This window comes from Typopeltis vanoorti, chromosome 7 (assembly GCF_054136105.1).
Source record: "Typopeltis vanoorti isolate ZY-2024b chromosome 7, IOZ_Tvanoo_1.0, whole genome shotgun sequence".
In the NCBI taxonomy this organism is placed as follows: domain Eukaryota; kingdom Metazoa; phylum Arthropoda; class Arachnida; order Uropygi; family Thelyphonidae; genus Typopeltis; species Typopeltis vanoorti.
This window is the reverse complement of record NC_143555.1, coordinates 49,899,223-49,920,187: the sequence shown is the minus strand read 5'-3', so window position 1 is coordinate 49,920,187 and position 20,965 is coordinate 49,899,223. Positions and strand designations below refer to the sequence as shown.

Genomic DNA, 20,965 nt, shown 5'->3' with positions numbered 1-20,965 from the left:
ATGTGATCCATATAGTTTAATGAATTACAGAGGGGGATAATGTACATCCTTGTCTGACACCAGATTTAACATAAAACTGTCTTCGTGTACCTCCTTCAATTCTAACTGCTGACTTACAACTCAAATAAAGACTAAGTATTGCTTGATATAATGCCCCATTGACACCATATAACTGTAGCGTATTGAATAGCTTCTCTCTTGGCACCTTGTCATATATCTTTTCCAGATCGACAAAACTTAAATACAGATCTTTGTTATATTCCTATGCTTTCTCAACTATTTGTCATAAAGTGAAGATCTGATCTTGACAGCCTCTATTTGGCCTGAATCCAGCTTGTTCTTCACCAAGCTTTTCTTCCACAATTCTTCTCAACTGTTTCTCAAGTATGCTTGCATAAATCTTTCCAGGAACACTCAGTAGGGAAATACCTCTATAATTCTCACATTCAGTTTTATTTTCCTTTTTATGTATGGGTACTATGAGAGCTCTACTCCAGTCATTGAGAATTCGTCCCTCTGTCCAGGCTTTCTGAACTATGCAGTGCAGCCACTGTAAGACTTTTATACCACCATACTTCAGCATTTCTGGTCAAATATCATCTACTCCTGCTGCCTTTCCACATTTCAAGCCTTTGATGGCTTTTTCTACTTCAAGTATGGATATGTATGCCAGTTGGGTTTTTTTACCACTGTGCTATCACGACTTGTTTCATTTAGCAATTTTTCGAAATAATTACTCCATATTTCAATGATATCTTTTTCTCCCGTTTTCATATCACCTTTATCATCTCTAACTCCTTTTACAGCACTCTTTCCTTCATTTCTAAGCTTCTTCAACAACCCTCAGGCCAAACGGCTATTTTTCTGGCATCCTTAATAATAATTAAGTGTAGTGATCTCTCATACTGTAATTACAGTATTACATCCCCTAGGGGCTGTGTTTTTACATTAAGAGAAAATATCAAGGATAGTGTGGGAGCTTGCTCCACCTTTGCTTCGAGTTGCCTTGGTGTTGTACTACCAAGTGGTCATTTACACTTGGATTCGCCGATAGTTTTTCGGTATATGTATGAAATTCATAGATTTGTAGTTCTCGATCTTAGAGTTTTGCTTACTGGCAGTTGAACAACAAGGGATTTGTATCCCCTTAATTATTAACCTCAAGAATATTTTGCCACCTTCTTGATATTTATTTTCTATGTTCTTGCCAAAGTCCTCCCATGACTTTTGTTTAGCTAGTTTTACACAGTGTTTAGCATTCTTGCATTTGTCTCTATATTCTCTAAGAGCACAAGCTGACTTATTTGCCAGGAACTTTTGATATGCTTTCTTCTTTTCCTTCACTGCCTCTTTAACTATCTCTGTCCACCATGGAGTTCTGATTTTTCTATCCTTGCAGAATACCTCACCACATGCCTCTCTGGCTGAATCAATCAGGGTTTTCTTCAAGGTTTGCCACTGTATCTCCAAGGTTTGGTTCCTGTTCTCAAACTCTTTCATCTTTTCTTGAATAATGGTGTATTTTAGTCTACAGTTTTCATCTGAGAGCTGCTCAACTTTTATTTGCTTTAAAACTTTCTTACATGTTATTCTTTTCAATATGAAATTCAATTTTATCCTGCTCAAGACTAAATGGTGATCAGTTCCAATTTCAAATTCTCTGTACACTCTAGTGTCCTGCCCCAGTGAGAAAACATCACTATCAACAATGACATAGTGAATGAGACTTCTCTTATTCCTTGCCTCATCTCTCCATGTGAATTTGTACACATTTTTATGTTAGAACATGGTGTTAGTAATAACCAGTCCATGTTCTGAGCAGAAATCCAGAAGGTATTTGCAAATTATTAGCTTTGCTCTCTTTTCTCCAAATTTTCCCAAAATATTTTTGTATGCCTGGCAATCATTTCCTACTCTGCTATTTAGATCCACAACAAGGACCATCTTTTCGTTTTTCATTGTGTTAGATGCTTTCTCTAAAGCCTCAAAAAATTCTTGCACTTCCTTAATAGAACCTTCTGTGGGACCATAGGCACAAATAAGTCTCATTTCCAGTTCCCCATTCTGATATTTGCCCACATCACTCTACTTGAGACTGCCTGCCATTCAAGAAGATTAGCCTCCTATTTTGTGTTGAATACTATGACTACTCCTTCTTTTCCTTGATTGTCATTGCCTGAATATAACATTTTGTATGTATTGCTCAGAAAGATCTCACCAGTTTTTGTCTTTTTTGTTTCAGTCACCCTTATTATGTCGCTCTGGTACTTATCTAATTCCTTAGCTAGCTCCATTTCTTTGCCATTTAGGCTTCTTATGTTGATAGTACCGATCTTGAACTTTGGTGATGTTGAGTTGGGGTAAGTTTTAGGATTTGTTCCAGTAGCTTGACTTTTCACTGTTCGCCCTAGTTCCCTGGCAAAAACAATGGGGCCTTGTTTAACTGTGCGACGCCCCAGCCGGCATGAAATTTTGTCATGTTGTACCATCATTTTGTATATTGGTTTGAGCCAATAAGAGTACAATCTGGTTCGCTGAATCCCACATTGCCAGCCCATCCTCGTTCGTTTGTATCCAGGTAGATACCCAACAAGGTGCACCACGAGAAGGTGAGGATTCGGCATTAGGTCAGAAGCCCTAGTCCGTTCTCCGCATTCCTTTAAAGGCTGTGTGGAGGTCTCTTCTCAGTTATACAGCTTTGACAAGCACTCCCTATTTTTTTCATGTTAAGGATAATACCAGTAAATAACCAAAGTATGATGTTTTAAATAATGGCTTCACACATGTAAAAGAAAACTAAATAGAATTTATTACTAACTCTTAGTAAGGGAATACCGTGAGTAGACATATAAATACAAAATTAATGACGGAAAATCTCAGGTAAAAAGATTTTTTTTTTAATAGTATAATTTTCTCCTGTGTGTCACAGGCATCTTCAGTACATGTTAAGCTCAATAAAGCCTAACAATGAAAAAACAAATTTATAATTTCAATATTTTTATTTTTCAACATAATCTCCGTTAAGAACTAATACATTTATTCCAGCAGTGCTCTAGCACCATTATCCCGTCCCTGTAGTGGCTCTCAGTAAGATCTGCAAAATACCCCTCTACAGCTGCTACCTCTTGATTCGAAGAAAAATGCTGACCAGCAAGGAAGAGTTTTAGTATTGGGAAGAGATAGAAGTCAGGGGGGAGCCAGATCTGTGGAACAGGGTGGATGTTCCAACAATTTATAGTGCAGATCCCTTAATTTTCCCATTGCCAAAACACCTTTGTCAGTAGGTGCATTGTCAGGATGAAAGATGATTTTTTTCTTCTGTAAACCGGGTCTCTTCTCACGAATTTTTTTGTCTAGTCTGGTTAAAAGATCAGAATAATATTCCCCAGTTATTGTTTCACCCTTTTCAAGATAATTAATAAACAAAATGCCTTTTAGCATCCCAAAACACCGATGTCATGACTTTTCCTGCTGATGGAACCGACTTTGTCTTCTTTGGTGCTGAACAACCAGCTTCTGTCCACTATTTTGACTACTGTTTGGATTCTGGTGTGTAATGGTAATCCAAGTCTCATCCATAGTAATAAATCGATGCACAAAAATCAGTTTTATTCTTGTTAAAACGCTCCAACCACTATTCAGAGATTTTCATGTGAGCGTGTTTTTGATCTGCTCTGAGCAAGCGTGGCACCCATCTTGCACAAAGCTTTTTCATTTGTAATTCTTCATGCAAAATATATCCTACACATTCTTTTGAAATGCCTGTAGTCTCAGCAATTTCACGCACTTTGACTCGCCGGTCATCCAATGCCATATCGTGCACTTCAGCAATGATTTCTGGTGGTGTTACACTTTTTGGATATCCTTCATGTGGATCATCTTCGAGGCTGGTATGGCCATGTATAAACTCGCCAGCCCATTTCTTAATTGTCCAAAACGAAGGAGAAGAGTGCCCATAAACTTTTATGAACTTCGAATGAATTTCTTTTGGCATTAAACCTTCTTTTACAAAGAATGTTATAACTGCACAATATTTAATTTTATCCATTTCAAGGGATATGGATAACACTTTTACTTCAGACAGCTGTATAAAACAAACTCCTTGATAGAATGACTTGCAATTTCACATGAATGCTTATGACAGATATGCCAACTTAGAAAAAAAAAAAAATCTTGCCTATAGTTTTGCCATCTATGGTCAAGCCGAGAACTTTTCAGACCTCCCTCAAAATACATAAACCATTGAAATACATCTAACATGCACAACAAATTTTACGAGATGATTGGCTGCTCCATCAAACCACATGTATTCCTGCCCTGCCTAAATGAATCACCTTGATCCACGTTATTAGTTCATTGGATTAGCCTCTCCCTATAGTTTTTAACTGAACTATTAAATGTATTAGTAGCTATTTATTATTGTTTAGTTATTTATACTTGCAAACAAATTTCTTTCCCTCTCATTGTAAGTTTTTTTTTTTTTTTTTTTTTTTTTTTTTTTTAAGTTATACCATTATCAATTCACTTATTCATGTCTAGACTTTATTGGATTGCATGCTATTCACTCTACCCAGCAACTTATAGGACACACATATCAAAAATGTTAATTATTAAAAATTCTTTTGCCATTAATAAAAGTATTTCTACTCTCACTTATTCTTTCCTTTATATTTCCTATTCTCACGTAACTCATAAATGATGGTTCACTTTTTAGTAATTTAAATATACCAATCAAATAAAGCATTCTCCTTTATTATTGTTTTGTATTATATCTTTTAAAAAAACACATTGTTCCCCACTCTATGCAGATTCGGTTACAATTAATTGATAAATTAAAGTATTCAAAGTTTTCCTACAATTAATTGCATTGGGCCAAGCGTTTTGTGCTATGCACTCTTAAAATGTTCACACGTCAATAAAAATGCAATCATATGGTCAAATTGATGTGAATTTTGTAGCGCTGTTGTATGGTTTTGCATAAACCATACAACAGCACACCCAACTGAAATGGGCATGCGAGCCACTGATATAATTATATATATATGTGTGTGTGTGTGTGTGTGTGTGTGTGTGTGTGTGTGTGTGTGTGTGTGTGTGTGTGTGTGTGTGTGTGTGTGTCTCCTGGTAAGAATTTTCAGTTCAGTAGTAATTAAGAATGAGGGGATCCAGTGATGTACATGAAAACAATTCCCATAACCAGGATATCACTACCTCCCTGTTTTTCAGCCAACTGTGCAGTTTGGTTGGCTGGAAAGAGCATCAATAATGTTTGGCTTATGAGTGTATTTCTGTTATATTTTTCCTTATTCATATCTGTTATCTATGAATATAAAATGTCACAGTGGTGAAGAGAATCACAGAATAAACATTTAGAATAATTTATTTTAGTTATAAAAATATGCAATTATAATAATCTTTAATGACTCCTTTGGATTATATTTGCATTCATGCTATATTTCTCTTTTTTAAGATTGGTGAAGAAGATAAAAAACGCCCTGAAAAGGTAACATGGGATGGACATACTGCAAGCATGGAAGCTGCAACTAGAGCTGCCAGAGCTAATATTACTATTGAAGAACAAATTCAGCAGATTCATAAAATTAAAGGGCTTCTGTAAGTCTTTTTATGCCTCCTTGATTTTAGTGTAATTTATTTTGTCTATTTTCTAATTGGTGCTATTCTTAAGGTCATAATAAACAATAAATATATTTCAGCACATGTGTATCTTGTGAGATAGAATATTAAACTAGGTAAAACAGAGGAGAGAGAAGAAAATATGAGATTGAATTTCTGGACCAATATCAAGGATAACATAAAAGTAGCAGAAAACTCAATTGGAATTCAAAGTAAAGTACATTGGAAAAATTGTTGAATTAAGAATGTGAACTGACAGTTAAGAAATGAAGTAATTGGCTTAATAACCCATCTAATATTCATGTTGTTTAGAAATATAAAGAGAACAACAAGGAAGCCAGTAACATAATCAGACAATGAAAAGACAATTTTTACATGAACAGATTGAAGAAATCCAGGAACAGTTTATGTTAAATAACTAAAGAAATTTTATCTGTGAAATTAGAATCCAGAAAACAGGTTCAGTGAAAACAACAACAATAGCAATGGACTAACTTTTGCTATTTCATCTCTAGGTGCTAGAGATGAAATCTCTAGGTGGGGAGAGATTACTTTAACAGTACTCTCTCCCCACTTAACTTCACTTCTTAACTACAAAAATACATAAAGTGGTAAATTTAATATGGGAAATGAAGAGACTCTTGGAATGGAAAGAATCAGTAATCATGTCAATATATAAAAAAGGACACAAAAATGAATGTGAAATTACAGAGGGATATTGCTCCTGCATACAGGCTACAAAATTTTATGTAATATGTTATTAAAAAGAATCTTGCCATATACAGAAGAATATATAGGCAAATAACAAGCAGCATTCCAAAGAAATAGGTCCACGGTTGACCAGATTTTTATCCCAGACTAGAGAAAAAATGGGAATATAAACAGCGGGTCCATATTTTGTTTATAGATTTTAGAAAAAGTGTATGATAACATTCATTGAGAAGGCCTATGGGGAGTATTCAATGAACTTGAAATACCTCATAAAATAATAAATTTAATCAAAATTGGCATCACTAACAGCCAAAGCATAATATTGACTACTTGAATAAGATAGCCAATATTATACTACCTGCCTTTTGCTCTCAAGACAGAATTGAAGCAAGAAGCCCTTTCATCAATTCTATTTATCATGGCTTAAAAAATGTACCCAAGAAACTAAGAAATAACATTTAAGCAGAACAGTAATATTAGGATATGCAGCTGATATTTGTCTAGTTGGAGAAAATGCTGAAGACATTAGAATAACATTCAGAAAAGTTAAAACTTCTGCTGAAAAACTTGGATTACAAATTAACAGGATAAAACTGAATATTTAAAACTGTAGAAATAACAATCAAGGTGGAAATTACTAGTTTGTCAACTATAACCTGAAATTTAAAAATACCACATCCCTTTAGTTATCTTAGAACATTAATTACTAGAAATAATAAAATTAATACAGAAGTACAAGCTAGAATACATGCCTCCAGTGGATCTTATTCACTGTATAATTTATTATCTTCCAAAATTATGCCAGCGTTAAAATGGAAATATACAAGACAATCATTAGACCTGATGTTTTATGTGAAGCAGAAACCAGGAACATAACAGGCTATGGTGCAAAAGCTATGCAGATCTTTAAAAATAAAATCCTCAGGAAAAAAATCTATGGACCTGTAACAACAGGTGAATGGAGAAGAAGATGTAATCAAGAACTTTATAAACTCCATAGATCTCCACTTCTGTCTGATGAAATCAGAGCTTGCAGATTGAGATGGTTTGTACATTTGGAAAGAATGGGAGAAAAGAGAATGACTAAACAAGCATTCAAGACGTGGACTGTTTATGCATTGCTTCATATACTTTCTTTTGATGTATATGACTATAAATATGCATAACCCAAACTTAATTTATAGAATTCATCTTAAAGTATCAAGATTGAATTTGTTTCTTCAGTAAAATGTGTTACCTACTATCACTGCACACACTACTAACAGTGTAGTGTGTGCAGTGATATCTTGCTATGTGTTAAAGAGATTATGGACATGTGGATAATATCATGTCCGTATTGATAGTTATTTGTGATCCTCCTTAAAATCTAATTTATTATCTTGGATTTCATGATGTCTGAGAACATGGGTTTACTTTTGCATAGAAATTGGCTAGATGGCAACTGAAATAAATTATGTAATATCTTTTTATTTCACAAAGAGAGTAGGCAGAGCTCTTTTAGTCACAACTAAATTTTGGAAATGAGTACACTCCCAGTATTTTCTAAGCAGTGAAGAGAGATTATAGCACACAACTGTTGCCATCTCATAATCCTCAGCCTTACCACTCATGTTAGTCTGAAATTGTATGAATTCCATAGTCAATTTTTTCAAGATTAAAAGTTAAAAACTTTCTGGATAAACGAAAACCTAGGAAGATTTCCTCTAAATGAGCATCTAGAATTAAACCTATAATGATCATTCTGGTGAGTTAGCATTTATGGTACCAGAACGTCATAAGGTTGCACAATCATCCAGCAACTGAAATGCATAATGCAAATAACATTTAGTGATGAGACAGTCAGCCAAGCAAGATTTCTCTGATGGTTCCACTTTTAAAATGGGTGAACATCTGTTAAGAGTGATTACCATCCTGGAGACACTGAATTGCTGAACTGCATAATTTCGTATGAATTAACAGAAGTTCAACCATTCATGTTTCAAGATGTAAAAGTTTTTATCATGCAGGGTCAGGCCATTTTAATCAAAGATTAAGGAATGGCACTTCATGATGATGCTGTCATATTATCAGCCCAAGCAGATTATACTATTAATGCAGAACTCTCTGTACTCACTTGACTGTATGTGATTTTTTTTTCTTTCTTATCTTTTTTTTTAAGAAAATTTTGAAAATCAAAAGATTTGATGATGATAATAACACATATAAAATGTGAGCAGGGACTTTTATTGATACTAAGTTATATTCAATAGACAACAGGTGCACACAGAAAATGCGTCCTTTTTTTAAAGAGATTAATCTCTAGACAGTCAACTGTCATTATAGCAAACTTGTAAGGGCGTGATTTGTATTGAATAGTGGAGTTCTTTTGGAATATCATTATTGGGCTTTAATTAGAACTTGAATAATTTGTTACAGTCAGTGAGTTTGATAGTGATATTCATTCTTATAATGATAATCAGTCTACTGTACATACAACATTTTGATTTTACAATCACAACTTCAGTTTTCATACTTTTTTAATATGATTGCATAAAATGTATTTTAGGAACTTTACTATTAGTTTTTTTTGTAACTGATTGCATAATAAATTATACAAAATAATGTGTTATATACCTTGCTAAGAATTATATTGTTTCTTTATTAAAGTGTACGAAAATTAAATTTGTGCATGAAATATATTCAATCCTTGGCTACTTGTATAGAGACAGATGACTTCACACCAGTTGTCTTGGTATCCCACAATGCAAAGCACACTTTCAGAAGTGCATAATGCTATGCATTAAGGGAGGGTCACTAGCCAGACTGGTTTTAAACTTTATTGAGGTTAAAGTAAGTAAAGGGATGTTCATCATAGGCCTAGAGTAGAGTAGGGGAGTGGTTCTCAAAATTTTTAAAAAAACACTGTCCCCCCCCCCCCCTCTTGCCGGTTTTATTTATCAAAATAGAAGCCACACTAAGTTTGACGTTTTATTCAGTTTATTTTGTATTTTCTACATACTATTTAACAGTGTTTGACACAAAATAATTAAAGCATCACAATATTAGGCCTACAATAAAATTTAGTTTTAACACTTGCAATTAACTAAAATATATATATTGAAATGAAACAATATTTAACTAACAAGTATTTAATTTTTCTCTGTAAAAATAATCAAACATATAAATATCAAAGTCTAATGTGATGGTTGGGCCTGCTTTTGAGAACAAAGTTTATCAAAACGTGGTGTAATATCAGAAATGGCCACTCTAAGCTCTTTAGCAATATTTAGTCTTCAACGATACTTTGACTTCATAGCTGCGAAAGCAGAAAAGCCTTTTCAGCATAAATAAGTTGTTGCAAAAGGAATAAGGATCTTCAATGCTTTTTGGCTCAAAGTTGGGAATTCCTTGCCGCTATGTATCCAGAACTCTGACAAAGACAATTCCTTAAATTTACTTTTCAGTGAAGTATCACTAGTGAGATCGATGAGTTGTTCTTGCTCATTTGCATTCAGAGATGACAACCCAGGTCAACTTTAAGAGGTAAACAAATCAGCACAATTGCACTGAAACAAGTGCCAATGAGATGTCATTAAGTTGCTGCGTGTGTATAGTGCTGCCTGGAAGAGGATGTGGCCGCTGCCGAACTGTCAACGCTACCTCTGACACACGCGTTTTATAACTGCCAGTGAAGAAAATAATTATTAGTTATTTTGAAATTCATGACAATTAAAACCTATATCATCAAAAGTTTTTCTTTCTGTATTTTTATTTGTTGTTATTTTTAAAACTGATTTAGGGCAGTTTTAATTTTTATCTGTAGGAAAGTATGCCATGCCCTCCCCCTTCAAGCTATTTGCCCCCCCCCCCCCCTCTCTCTCTCTCAGGGTCACGACCCACAGTTTGAGAACCACTTGTGTAGGGGTACAAAAGAGCCTGATGGTATTAGGAGAAAGAAAGGACAGGTGGATAGTAGGAGAGATAGAAAAAAAGCCTTAGCTCCATTATATCATCATCATGTAGCCAAAGGCTTTCTTTTTTTCCTTTTTCACCAGTCTCATGCAGTTGAACAACCAAAAGATCAATTGAAACTAAAATCCAGAGATGATTGGTAGCCTTATCTAAGTAAGCTGCATTGAGTTGGCCTTCTGCCTGGGATTGTTTTCCAGTCATCCCTACAGTTGACCAAAGTGAACAAAGAGAATGGAACCATGTGAAAATCCTCTCATAATAAAAATAGACAATTTTATTCCCTCTGGTGAATATTGCATTATGTAGGTGGTCTATACCATCTAGCCAAAAATTTGGTATCTCCTAAAATGTTTCTTTATTTAAATATAAACATCGTTGGACTGAATGATAGAATTTCCATAATACAATATTGTAAAATGTTTCCAAGCCATTTTTTTTCCTAATTCCATAAATTTTTTATAATTAATTCTCATTAATTATAAAAATCAAAAACTGCTTTTCATTGCTGACAGGTGTGATGTGAGGGTATTGCAAAAAAAAGAACTTGTTCAGTTGTAAGTAATGAAATGCCCAACAGATTATGTAATCTGTTGGGCATAATCTCCAAAGAGGTAGGGCAAGAGGCAGCTATAGAATGCATGTTCTGCTGTTTCCAATCTATAGCAGATATCACAGATTGGATTGCTGATTTTAAATACCTCTGTTTGATGGTGTTAACTGGAGGATGACCATATGCAATTCTCCAAACAAGATCCCTCCTGTTAGGGTATACTTGGAACTTCAGTACATTATTAGTGTCATTGTTAATACCCAACTGTGAAAGTTCATGGCAGAAGTGATTAAAGATTTTCTTATATCAAATTCTGCTCTTATTATTGGAAAGAATGTCAGTGCCTATAGCAGTTGTAGAGTAAGTGCAGAATACTGTAGTATTCAGGAACAGTCTCAGCTCTTGGGCCATTGTAATAATTTATTCCAAATAGCAGGAGATGAAAATCCGGGTAGTACTGGACAAGTTCTGCACATGTATGATTAGTCTGCAATATTTGGGTTTTTGAGGATGTATTGCTTAAATAGCAAAATTTAAATACTGGGAACCATAGGTTTTCATGCTTCTTTGATAGTTGAAGAAATTTCTTTTGAACTTCCTGGTATTGGTGGGATCAAAAAAAAATGAACACGTGTATGATATAATTGTTTTTCTTCAACTTCTGTAATGTCTCTAATATATATTATGTATAGCTGAGTAGGAAAGATTATGGTTTTAAGTACTATGGCTTTAGAAAAAAAGGAGAGTTGTCCAAATTTTCAGTCTTCCAAGATTTCAATGTTTTTATGAATAAGTTCTTGAACTGGTAATATTGGACAGGTGGAGAAACTAATTCCAAGTATGCTGAGAGGTTATCACTTAGTTAATCCAAAGAGAATGCCTCTGAGATCTCATCTTCCAAAAACTGCCGGTCCACTGATTTTGCTGAATTTTTCAACAAAAAAAAATTCAGTATAGTGATTCAAATATATATATACAGTCGGAGCTCTTTTTATGCGGTAGATACATTCCACAGAAAACTGCATATAAAAAATCACACAAAAACGACCTAATTTACGTTGAAAAATTAGGGATACGTTCCATAATTTTCTAAAACCCCATAAAACCGAAGCAACGAGTTAAAATAAATAAACTCACATAAAAAAAGTTTATAAAAATTTGGGAAAATAAGAATGCCTAAGTTTTTTTTAAAGCTTTATTCATTTCATTTTTAAAAGTAACAATTTTTTTTACATTTTTTCATCAGAATTATCGTTGTTATTAGACAATATTTGACAACATTTGCGAACTAGTGTGAAATAACTTTCATCACCAGAAGAGATAGTCAGCGCATGAGATCTGTATGGTAAAGGCAATGATTCTTCACATACAGAATTAGCTTTTGCTTCACCCTCCTTCTATGCTGATTTTTTTTCTTCTGACAATGTAATCAGTGATTAAACTTTGCGATGAAGATTTTACTAATTATTTATACAGCTCGCTATATCCAGACATACAGTTCTTCAGCTCACATTGTAATTTAAAGGCTCGTTCAGAATTTGTAGCATTAACAAGAAAATGTTGGTCCTTGTTGGGGATCTAAATAGCAGAGTAGGAAGTGATTGTCAGACACACAGAAATATTTTGGGAAAATTTGAAGAAAGGAGCAAAGCTAATAATAATGGCAAATACCTGTTGGATTTCTGCTCAGGATATGGACTAGTTATTACTAACACCATGTTCCAACATAAAAATGTGCACAAGTTCACATGGAGAGAAGAGGCAAGGAATAAGAAAAGTCTCATTGACTATGTTATTGTTGATAGTGATGTTTTCTCCCTGGTGCAGGACACCAGAGTGTACAGAGGATTTGAAATTGTAACTGATCACTATTTAGTCTTGAGCAGGATAAAATTGAATTTCATATTGAAAAGAATAACATGTAAGAAAGTTTTAAAGTGAATAAAAATTGAGCAGCTCTCAGATGTGAACTGTAGACTAAAATATGCAAAGATTATTGAAGAAAAAATGAAAGAGTTTGAGAACAGGAACCAAGCCTTGAAAATTCAGTGGCAAACCTTGAAGAAAACCCTGATTGATTCAGCCAGAGAGGCATGTGGTGAGTTTTATACCTGCACTGATTTTGTTTAATTGCGACTACCCAGGACACTAAAAAATTTATTACTGGATTATGATCTGTTTTATGCAGGAGGGCAATATTATACCTGCACTAAATACTTGCACTGATTTTGTTTAATTGCGACTACCCAGGACACTAAAAAATTTATTACTGGATTATGACTGTTTCATGCAGGAAGGCAATATTATACATGCACTAAATATTCGTGCTGATTTTGTTTAATTGCAGTCAATTCAAAAAAAAAAAAAAAAAAAAGTTATGCTTGATCAATTCCTGCAGTGTCATTAACAGCTAAGAACTGCAAGCAAGCTTAATATGTGCATAAATTAAGTTATTTTTATGGCAATCTGTTATGCAATAAATTAAAAACCAGTCTAAACTCGGATTTTGTCTTACGTAGATACACCTTTTAAACTCTTGATCTTCAACTTTGTTTAATTGAGCCAAATTATGCTATTTCCGATGTGGCCCAATTTACTGGAATCCACTATATAAGATATAATCATATTGGCATCCTGGCAGATTTATTTGGAGGAAAATTATTATTATTATTCGTGACACCTCCAAGGAGTCCGAAGACTCATCGTAGGAGGACACCTACTGTACAATTCTCCGTCTCCACCTCTACTACCAATCATCTACATCAACGCCATCTACTGCCCACTGTCACTACCACAATTAGTATTTTTGTCTGTAAATTGCGTGGGTTCTGAAGGGCCGATTTGTCTGTATGCGGGATGAAATACCCGAGTTTTCAGGAGAAAAAAACCCTGCTACTTCCGTATAAGATCGTCTAACTCACCATTGATTGAAAAAATCCATGTAAAGATTCCTCCCATCATGATGAGAATCGAACTTAGCCCTTTTCTAACTGAAGGGCACAACGTACCGTCGTTCTTCCAATTGCGCTACGGAAGCACTTTAAAAAAAAAAAAAAAAAAGCGGAATTAGTTCCATCCCAAAAAAGCTTCCAAATACTGATGCATAACCATTACAAATATATTTATAGTGAGCTAATATCTTATAATTTAAAAAAAAAAAAAAAAAAAACAAGGAAAAAACGCATATTCTGATTCCTGAATTGTTGATAGGAAATTAGTAATAATGTAAACTTTTCATCTCTTGCTGTCATTGTATTCCATATGTTCATTGAGGGTAGGTATCAATAATTTGATGATGTCCCATTGGAATTATAGGAAGAACAACAACTGGTTTCTTGTTGACAAATTTTTTCCAAATCCGATTTGTTATGTGTGCTCATCTCTCCCATTGCATGTCAATCCTCTGGGACTTTTGTATTTTGTATAAATAATAAGTATAGAGAAGACACTTAAATTTGACTGCTTTATTTAAATGTTACAAACATACAGAACTCTTTTATTTGGGATTACTCTTAGTAAAATGGGTAATTTAATCAAAGAATACTTACATAACTTGCTTGTGATTACTCTATTTATTTAATGCATTTTTCTTATGAGATACTTGGAAATGTGTTTCCCTCTCATGCAGAGAACAGCATGTTTGTTAGTTCAGTTAATATACTAGTTATTGCTATATATTGTATATTTTTTTACTTTCAACTATTTCTTTAATTTATGCAATGAGAATAATGCCAATTTAGTTCCACCTACACAGCACCAATACACTTGTATGATTTATTAAAAGATTTATTATGATTTTCCAATGCTGCCACAAAATAATTTACCTAGAATATTCTTAAATTGTTATATGAATTAATAATTCACATATCTTTGAATTTTCATCATATGTTGTAATTCATTAGGCCTGATGAAGAAAAAGAAAGAATTGGTCCATCAAAACCACAATCATCATTGGCATCTTTGTCTTTAAGTTCTAACCCCAATATAGTATCTAACAGCAATATAATGTCATCTGTTACAAGTGGACCATCAAAATCACAAGCTCCACCTCCTCCTCCTCCTCCTCCTCCCCCACCTCCTCCTCCACCTACTTCAGGCTTGGTACAAAGAGTTCCCCCTCCACCACCTATATCTGTACCTGCTCCAACTCCTATCCCTGGCATTATTCCTCCTCCACCACCTCAGTCATTAATCCCTCCACCACAAGGTCTCATGATAGCACCTTTGCCTCCTCCTGGAGCACCTCCCCATTTGCAGCCACCACCTATGCTTGGTAAGCATTATTTGTTCATGTATTTTATAATTTAACGAAATTATATAAATGATATCATCAGTATTTCTTAATCATATTAAATTTAATCAATTGTTGAATAATGAAATAACCTGGAAATAACTTTTTTTTTAAAAATATCCAATATGATCAGACAAATTTCTTTTATAATTATTCATAGAAATTCTTCTCTATAGAAATGATTAATGTATTAAATAGAAATAATTGATGATAAATACATTTGATATTGTGTTTTATTTCTTGCAAAATAGGCAAACCAGCTATAAGATGTTGCAAGTAATAAACTTAAGAGTCTATGTAGATAAGATTAACTACACTTTAAAAGCATTACTGAGATTTATATGAAGACAAGTCTAATATGAATTGGTCATGACAGGCGATTGAGCTTAACATATTAAGGGAAAAAGATATTTATTATTCAATGAGATCTATTATAACATTGCAATATTTGCTTGGAGAGATTATCCTATGCAGGATTCAAATCTAGGGCTTTCCAACTGAATGTCATCATCAGATACCATTTCAGGATAATGCAAAGAACCTTCATAAGGATGTTTTCAACTGAAGGTGAGTTAGCCAATTTCATACATAGGCGGCAGAATTTTTCAACTTCAACAAAGTAGTCAGAAGAACAGATGCAGTTTATATAGATGAGGGCAATTTATTATAAATTGACTTAAGAACTCTTCCCACCAAGTTACCAAAATATAATATTATCTTCAAAGTTTCCATTGAAATGAAAATATGTAGATGATTTGTAATTAACATATAATAGTTAACCACATGTAAATATTTTACAGATAATTTCTTTAATAGTAATTGCTGTTGAATTTATGTTCATATAATCTAATTTACATAGAAAACAACAAACCGCTCTCAGCCTGATTGCCCTAAAAGCCCTATGATGGTGCAAAATGCAATGACTTCTATTATTTCTGCCCTTCCTTCCCATTGTTTGATTACTGTTCTTGTTGAAATGAAGGCCTTCATCCTCCATTCCTGTCAAAATTCCTCCTCATAATATAGTGGACAGAATTTTTAATTGGAAATTTTAATTGGAGTCAAGCCTTGGATGCTGGATATTTAGCATACTAAAGGTGATGCAAGACAAAAATCTTGCTTCACACTCAACCTACACTACAGCTACAAAAAATCATCAAATCCAGTTTTGAAAGGACCAAGTAAGTACAGGAAAAAAAAAAAAACATTGTGTTCAAGATAGCAGTTGCACCCTCGTGTTCCTTACTAATAGCATAGTGCACTTTTCTTTCCTTCCATAGTTCCATATCTCTTACAACCAGATGGTATCATCTCAAGATAAAATTGTGCTCCTGGAATCATTGTCCTCTTACAACTTTTGTATAGATAAGCAAGGCAAATTACCTCCCGCTATAAGAACTGTTCGTTACTTGCCTCAAAAGGGACATTAGCAGAATCCTGAGTAGTTTAGCTACTAATAAGATTTCTGGTGTTGATGTTATTTATCCAGTTGTGCTTAAAATGTTTACTTCAGAATTATCCTATCCTGTATTGTTTCTAAGGTCTTGAAGAAGACTTTGTCTATATAGCATGTAAAGCAAACTAAACTTTAATTCAACCCATTACAAAATTTAATTGTAAAATTCACCCCTCTCCTTAATCTTGGCTGTTTGAAAAAATGGAGAGGTCATCAGCATTCATCTCCTTCATTAGTTGACTAACTAATTAATGGATGTGTTAATTACATAATTTGTATTATGTAAAAGTTTGGAGAAGCTCAAGTGGTTATTTCCAGTGTATTTAATCAGATTTAGTATAGCCTAGAAGCCTACTTAGCCAACTGCAGTTTCCAGAGAGGAAACTGCAGTTGTTCAGGTACCAGTTATACTGGATGACTTTTTCTCTTCATATTTCCCCCACCAGTACTAGGGGTATCCTGGGGCTATGTACTTTCATTCATAAATGACCTCTAAGTAACCTCAAATCCTCTCCATAGTTTAGCCAATGATGAGTATGGTTTGTTACTCTTCTTCATTTGACAAACCTTGTAGTGCTCATTCATTGCATGCTGAACGATCTTCCACAACCAATGTCTTAAACACTTATCAGATTACAATTTTCAACTGAAGTGAGAACACCCCTTGTGAACTTCAGTGCTACTTATTTTTACGGAACTTTCATAGTTTCTACGTTCGGCTTTGAAATAATGCTGGATCTAATATCCACTTATATAATTTTATATCTATTTATTTATTTATATATTTATGCCTGTTAGCAGTGTCTTTTATCTTAGAATGTAATTCCATCCATCAGCCTAATCTAAACATATTGCTATTTTTTATATTGGCACTTTTTTTGTATAATGTGAACAATTTTAATTTTCTGTAAAAATGCAGGTAAGAGGATGAAAATAATACCAAAATACCTAAGTTTGTAGAATTCATGCAAAACTAAAACTTGTATTGTGTATTACATGGGTATCAAACTCACGGGCCACGCGCGGCCCAGCCAAACGTTTGGCAATGACAGTGATTACTACATATTGCCATGTTGCATGCATTTCCTTTACATGCAGGTGAACCATTTCCCCCACTATTTCTACCAGCCGATTATATACCTACTATCATGTGCCAGTGCGACGCCCATGTCTAGTCATCAGTCTTGTTTGGTGTGTGTAACAGGAAATATTTCGCTTTCGGTGAACAAGAAAAATAAGTTTATTTACGTTACGCTTATTAATTTGTGCAGTTATTTAGTGTCTAGTAAGTTGATGTTCAAGAAAAAATATCAGTTTTTTATTAAAATATTCTATTATTTTATGCTAACGATTATTAATTTTTATCAGTCATTTGTATTCAGCATGTCTCTATCGAAACGAAGTGATAGTAATAAACAGAAAATTGCTGATGAACATCGAAATTTCCAAGAAAAGTGGGAATTGGAGTATTTTTGCTGTGAAGTAAAAAATAAAATAATCTGCTTAATATGTAATAATGTTATCAGTGTACCAAAGTTATACAACATTAATCGTCACTATGAACAACATAAATCAAAATATGATAATTACGAGGGATTAATGAGACAAGAAAAGTTGAATGAGCTCAAGTCAGGACTGAAAAAACAACAGTTCATGTTTACTAAAGTATCACCACAAAGTGAAGCAGTGGTGCATACAAGCTACATCTTGTCAGAGTTGATAGCTAAACACTTGAAACCGTTACAGAAATTATTTGTCCTGAAAATATGAAGGCTTTTCAAACAATCTCTTTGTCTTGGAATACAGTTGTAGAAAGAATTACTGATTTGGCCGACAATTTAAGTTCAGATCAAAGCAAAATCATCTAGTTTCGAAGCTTTTTCCATTGCATGTGACGAGAGTACGGACGTTGGGGGGCATAGCTCAATTAGCTGTGTTTCTTTGTGCTTGCGACACGGATTTCAACATTTTTGAGAAATTATTGGAACTAGTACCAATGCATAACACTAGTACAGGACAAGATATATTTAATTGTGTTTTTGAACTTCTGCAAAAATACAATCTACCTCTGTCAAAATTAACTTCTGTAGCTACAGATGGAGCTCCTATGATCGGAAAAAACAATGGTTTCGTGGCATTACTTCAAAAAAAACAAAGTGAAATTTATGACAGATCCAAGATTCATCATACGCATTGCATTATACATCAAGAAGTATTATGCGCGAAAGTAATAAGCATGGAAAATGTGTTGGCATCTATCAAAAAAATCATTAATTTCATGAAATCTCTAGGCTTAAATCAGCGACAGTTCTCTGCTTTCTTAAATGAATTAGACAGCAAATATTCCGGTTTGTCCTAATATACCGAGGTACGTTGGCTATCCTGCTCTAAGATTCTTAAACAATTCTGTGACTTGAAAGAAGAAATATGTCAGTTCTTAATAACTAAAAATCAAGACACAAGCCTGTTTTTTGACACAGTGTGGTTGCAAGATTTATCCTTCATGGTCGATATAATAAAACACTTATATGATTTAAATTTAAAACTGCAAGGAAGAGATCAGATCATTACAAACATCTGTGACCAAGTTAAGGCATTCAAATGTAAACTAGTTCTTTGGGAAAAGCAGTTGAAAAATGAAGATTTAACACACTTTCTGGCATGCAACATGAACAAAGTTTAAGTGAAACTGCATCGTATCAAAAATACGCAAAAAAAATTGTAAGGCTTAGAACTAAATTTGAAACGAGGTTTACAGATTTTAAATTTTTGGAAGACAAGTTTTCTTTGTTTTCTTTGATTTTTTTCAATAAATATTGAATCAGTACCTAATCAAATGCAAATAGAGGTAACTGAGATCCAGTGCAATTCAGATTTGAAAGCAAAATTCAGTGAAGTTGGCATGTCTGGATTTTACAAATATTTACCGGCCAGGTTTAAAAATACTTGAAAATTCACATATGAAATTATATCCATGTTTGGAAGTACTTATCGGTGTGAGCAGTTATTTACAATTATGAAGGGAAATAAGTCTCCTGTCAGATTCAGAATTACTGACATTCACCTTGGATCAGTTTTGAAAGTAATCACTGCGAACAAGATTTCCCCCGAAGTAGGAAAGATAGGTGGAAGAGAAGAGATGCGAAGTGTCAGGGAGAAAACATTAATTTTATCGTTGTTCTTATTCTTTTGTTATACTGAACTTTTCAAAACAAACCTGCGTTTATATGAAAATTGAAGTTTTTGCTTTTTGCGCCCCCACATAAACTTAAACCTCGTTTATTTGGCCTGTATTAGCCTTTGAGTTTGACATGCTTGGTGTATTAGAATCCTTGGGGATGAGAAGCAGTAGAGATGATCCATAGGAATGCTTCCTATGAGGATAGATTGAGGATTTTTGGGTTGCAAAAGTTGGGTTGATGGGTGGAAAAGATAGGATGATTGAAACATAAATTACTAAAAGTGTTTTATAGAATTGATGCAGAGGAAATTTTTCAGCGCACAACTTTGGGAAGGGATGGAGTAGAAGATGGAGAACAAGGTCAACCAAGGAAAATGAATAAGAGTGTGGTCAGAAGAAGTCTCTGGATAAATTTTTAACTTAGAAAGTGGTGAATGACTGGATGGGTTGCCAGAGTCTATCATGAGGTTTTGTCAGTGAATGGGTTCAAGGAAAGATATGAGAAGTTGGTATGAATTTTCTTTGAACTCCATGGAGATACCTGTGTGATGGTAATAATAAGCATAAAGAGAATCTTTGCTTTTTGTTTTCTAGATTTAGAAAGGCTTTATTAATAGTGATAACAAATTAAAAGCAGTCTCAGAAAGCTGAGTTTGAGCTTTATATGAAAACTAAATATTGAGATGCTCTAAATTAATTTAGTTTTTTTAATAAATGAAATTTTAGTGATAGAACAATTTTTCTAAAGTAGTTAAATTATATTATTAACAAAAAGTTAAATTATTTTTTGCTGCACAATAATATAATGTGTTTCACTAACTGTAATTTAATGTAATAATATTTGTGTATTAGGTTTGCCTCAAAGACCTCCCATGGGTCCTCCTCTTCCACCTGGTGCACCATTTGGTCCACCTATTGTGCCATTACCTCCACCACCACATGAACCAGCTCCATCATCTGCTACAGTTTCAATGGTAAAAATAGGAGCTGATTCTGAAGAAGAGCCACCAGCAAAAAAGCAAAAAACAGAAGAATCTCTTATATCAGAAGAAGAATTTTTAAAAACAAACAAGGTGTGTTCTGATCGAACTATCTGTCTCATGAATATAATTATGAATTATCATGATTGGTTATTATAAATCATTAACATTTTACTCTTATGTTATCGGCATAGTATTGACTGTGGAATTT

At 33.8% G+C, this 20,965-nt stretch overlaps 1 protein-coding gene across 1 annotated transcript in view; it reads left to right on the top strand.

Moving 5' to 3' along the window:
- Sf3a1 (splicing factor 3a subunit 1) overlaps nt 1–20,965 on the top strand; it is a 265,118-nt gene that overhangs the window by 210,654 nt on the left and 33,499 nt on the right. Inside the window, exons 16-18 of the mRNA XM_090395253.1 lie at nt 5,471–5,613; nt 14,749–15,119; nt 20,627–20,847. Coding sequence (XP_090251379.1) covers nt 5,471–5,613; nt 14,749–15,119; nt 20,627–20,847 — 735 coding nt within the window. The remainder of the gene's footprint in view (nt 1–5,470; nt 5,614–14,748; nt 15,120–20,626; nt 20,848–20,965) is intronic.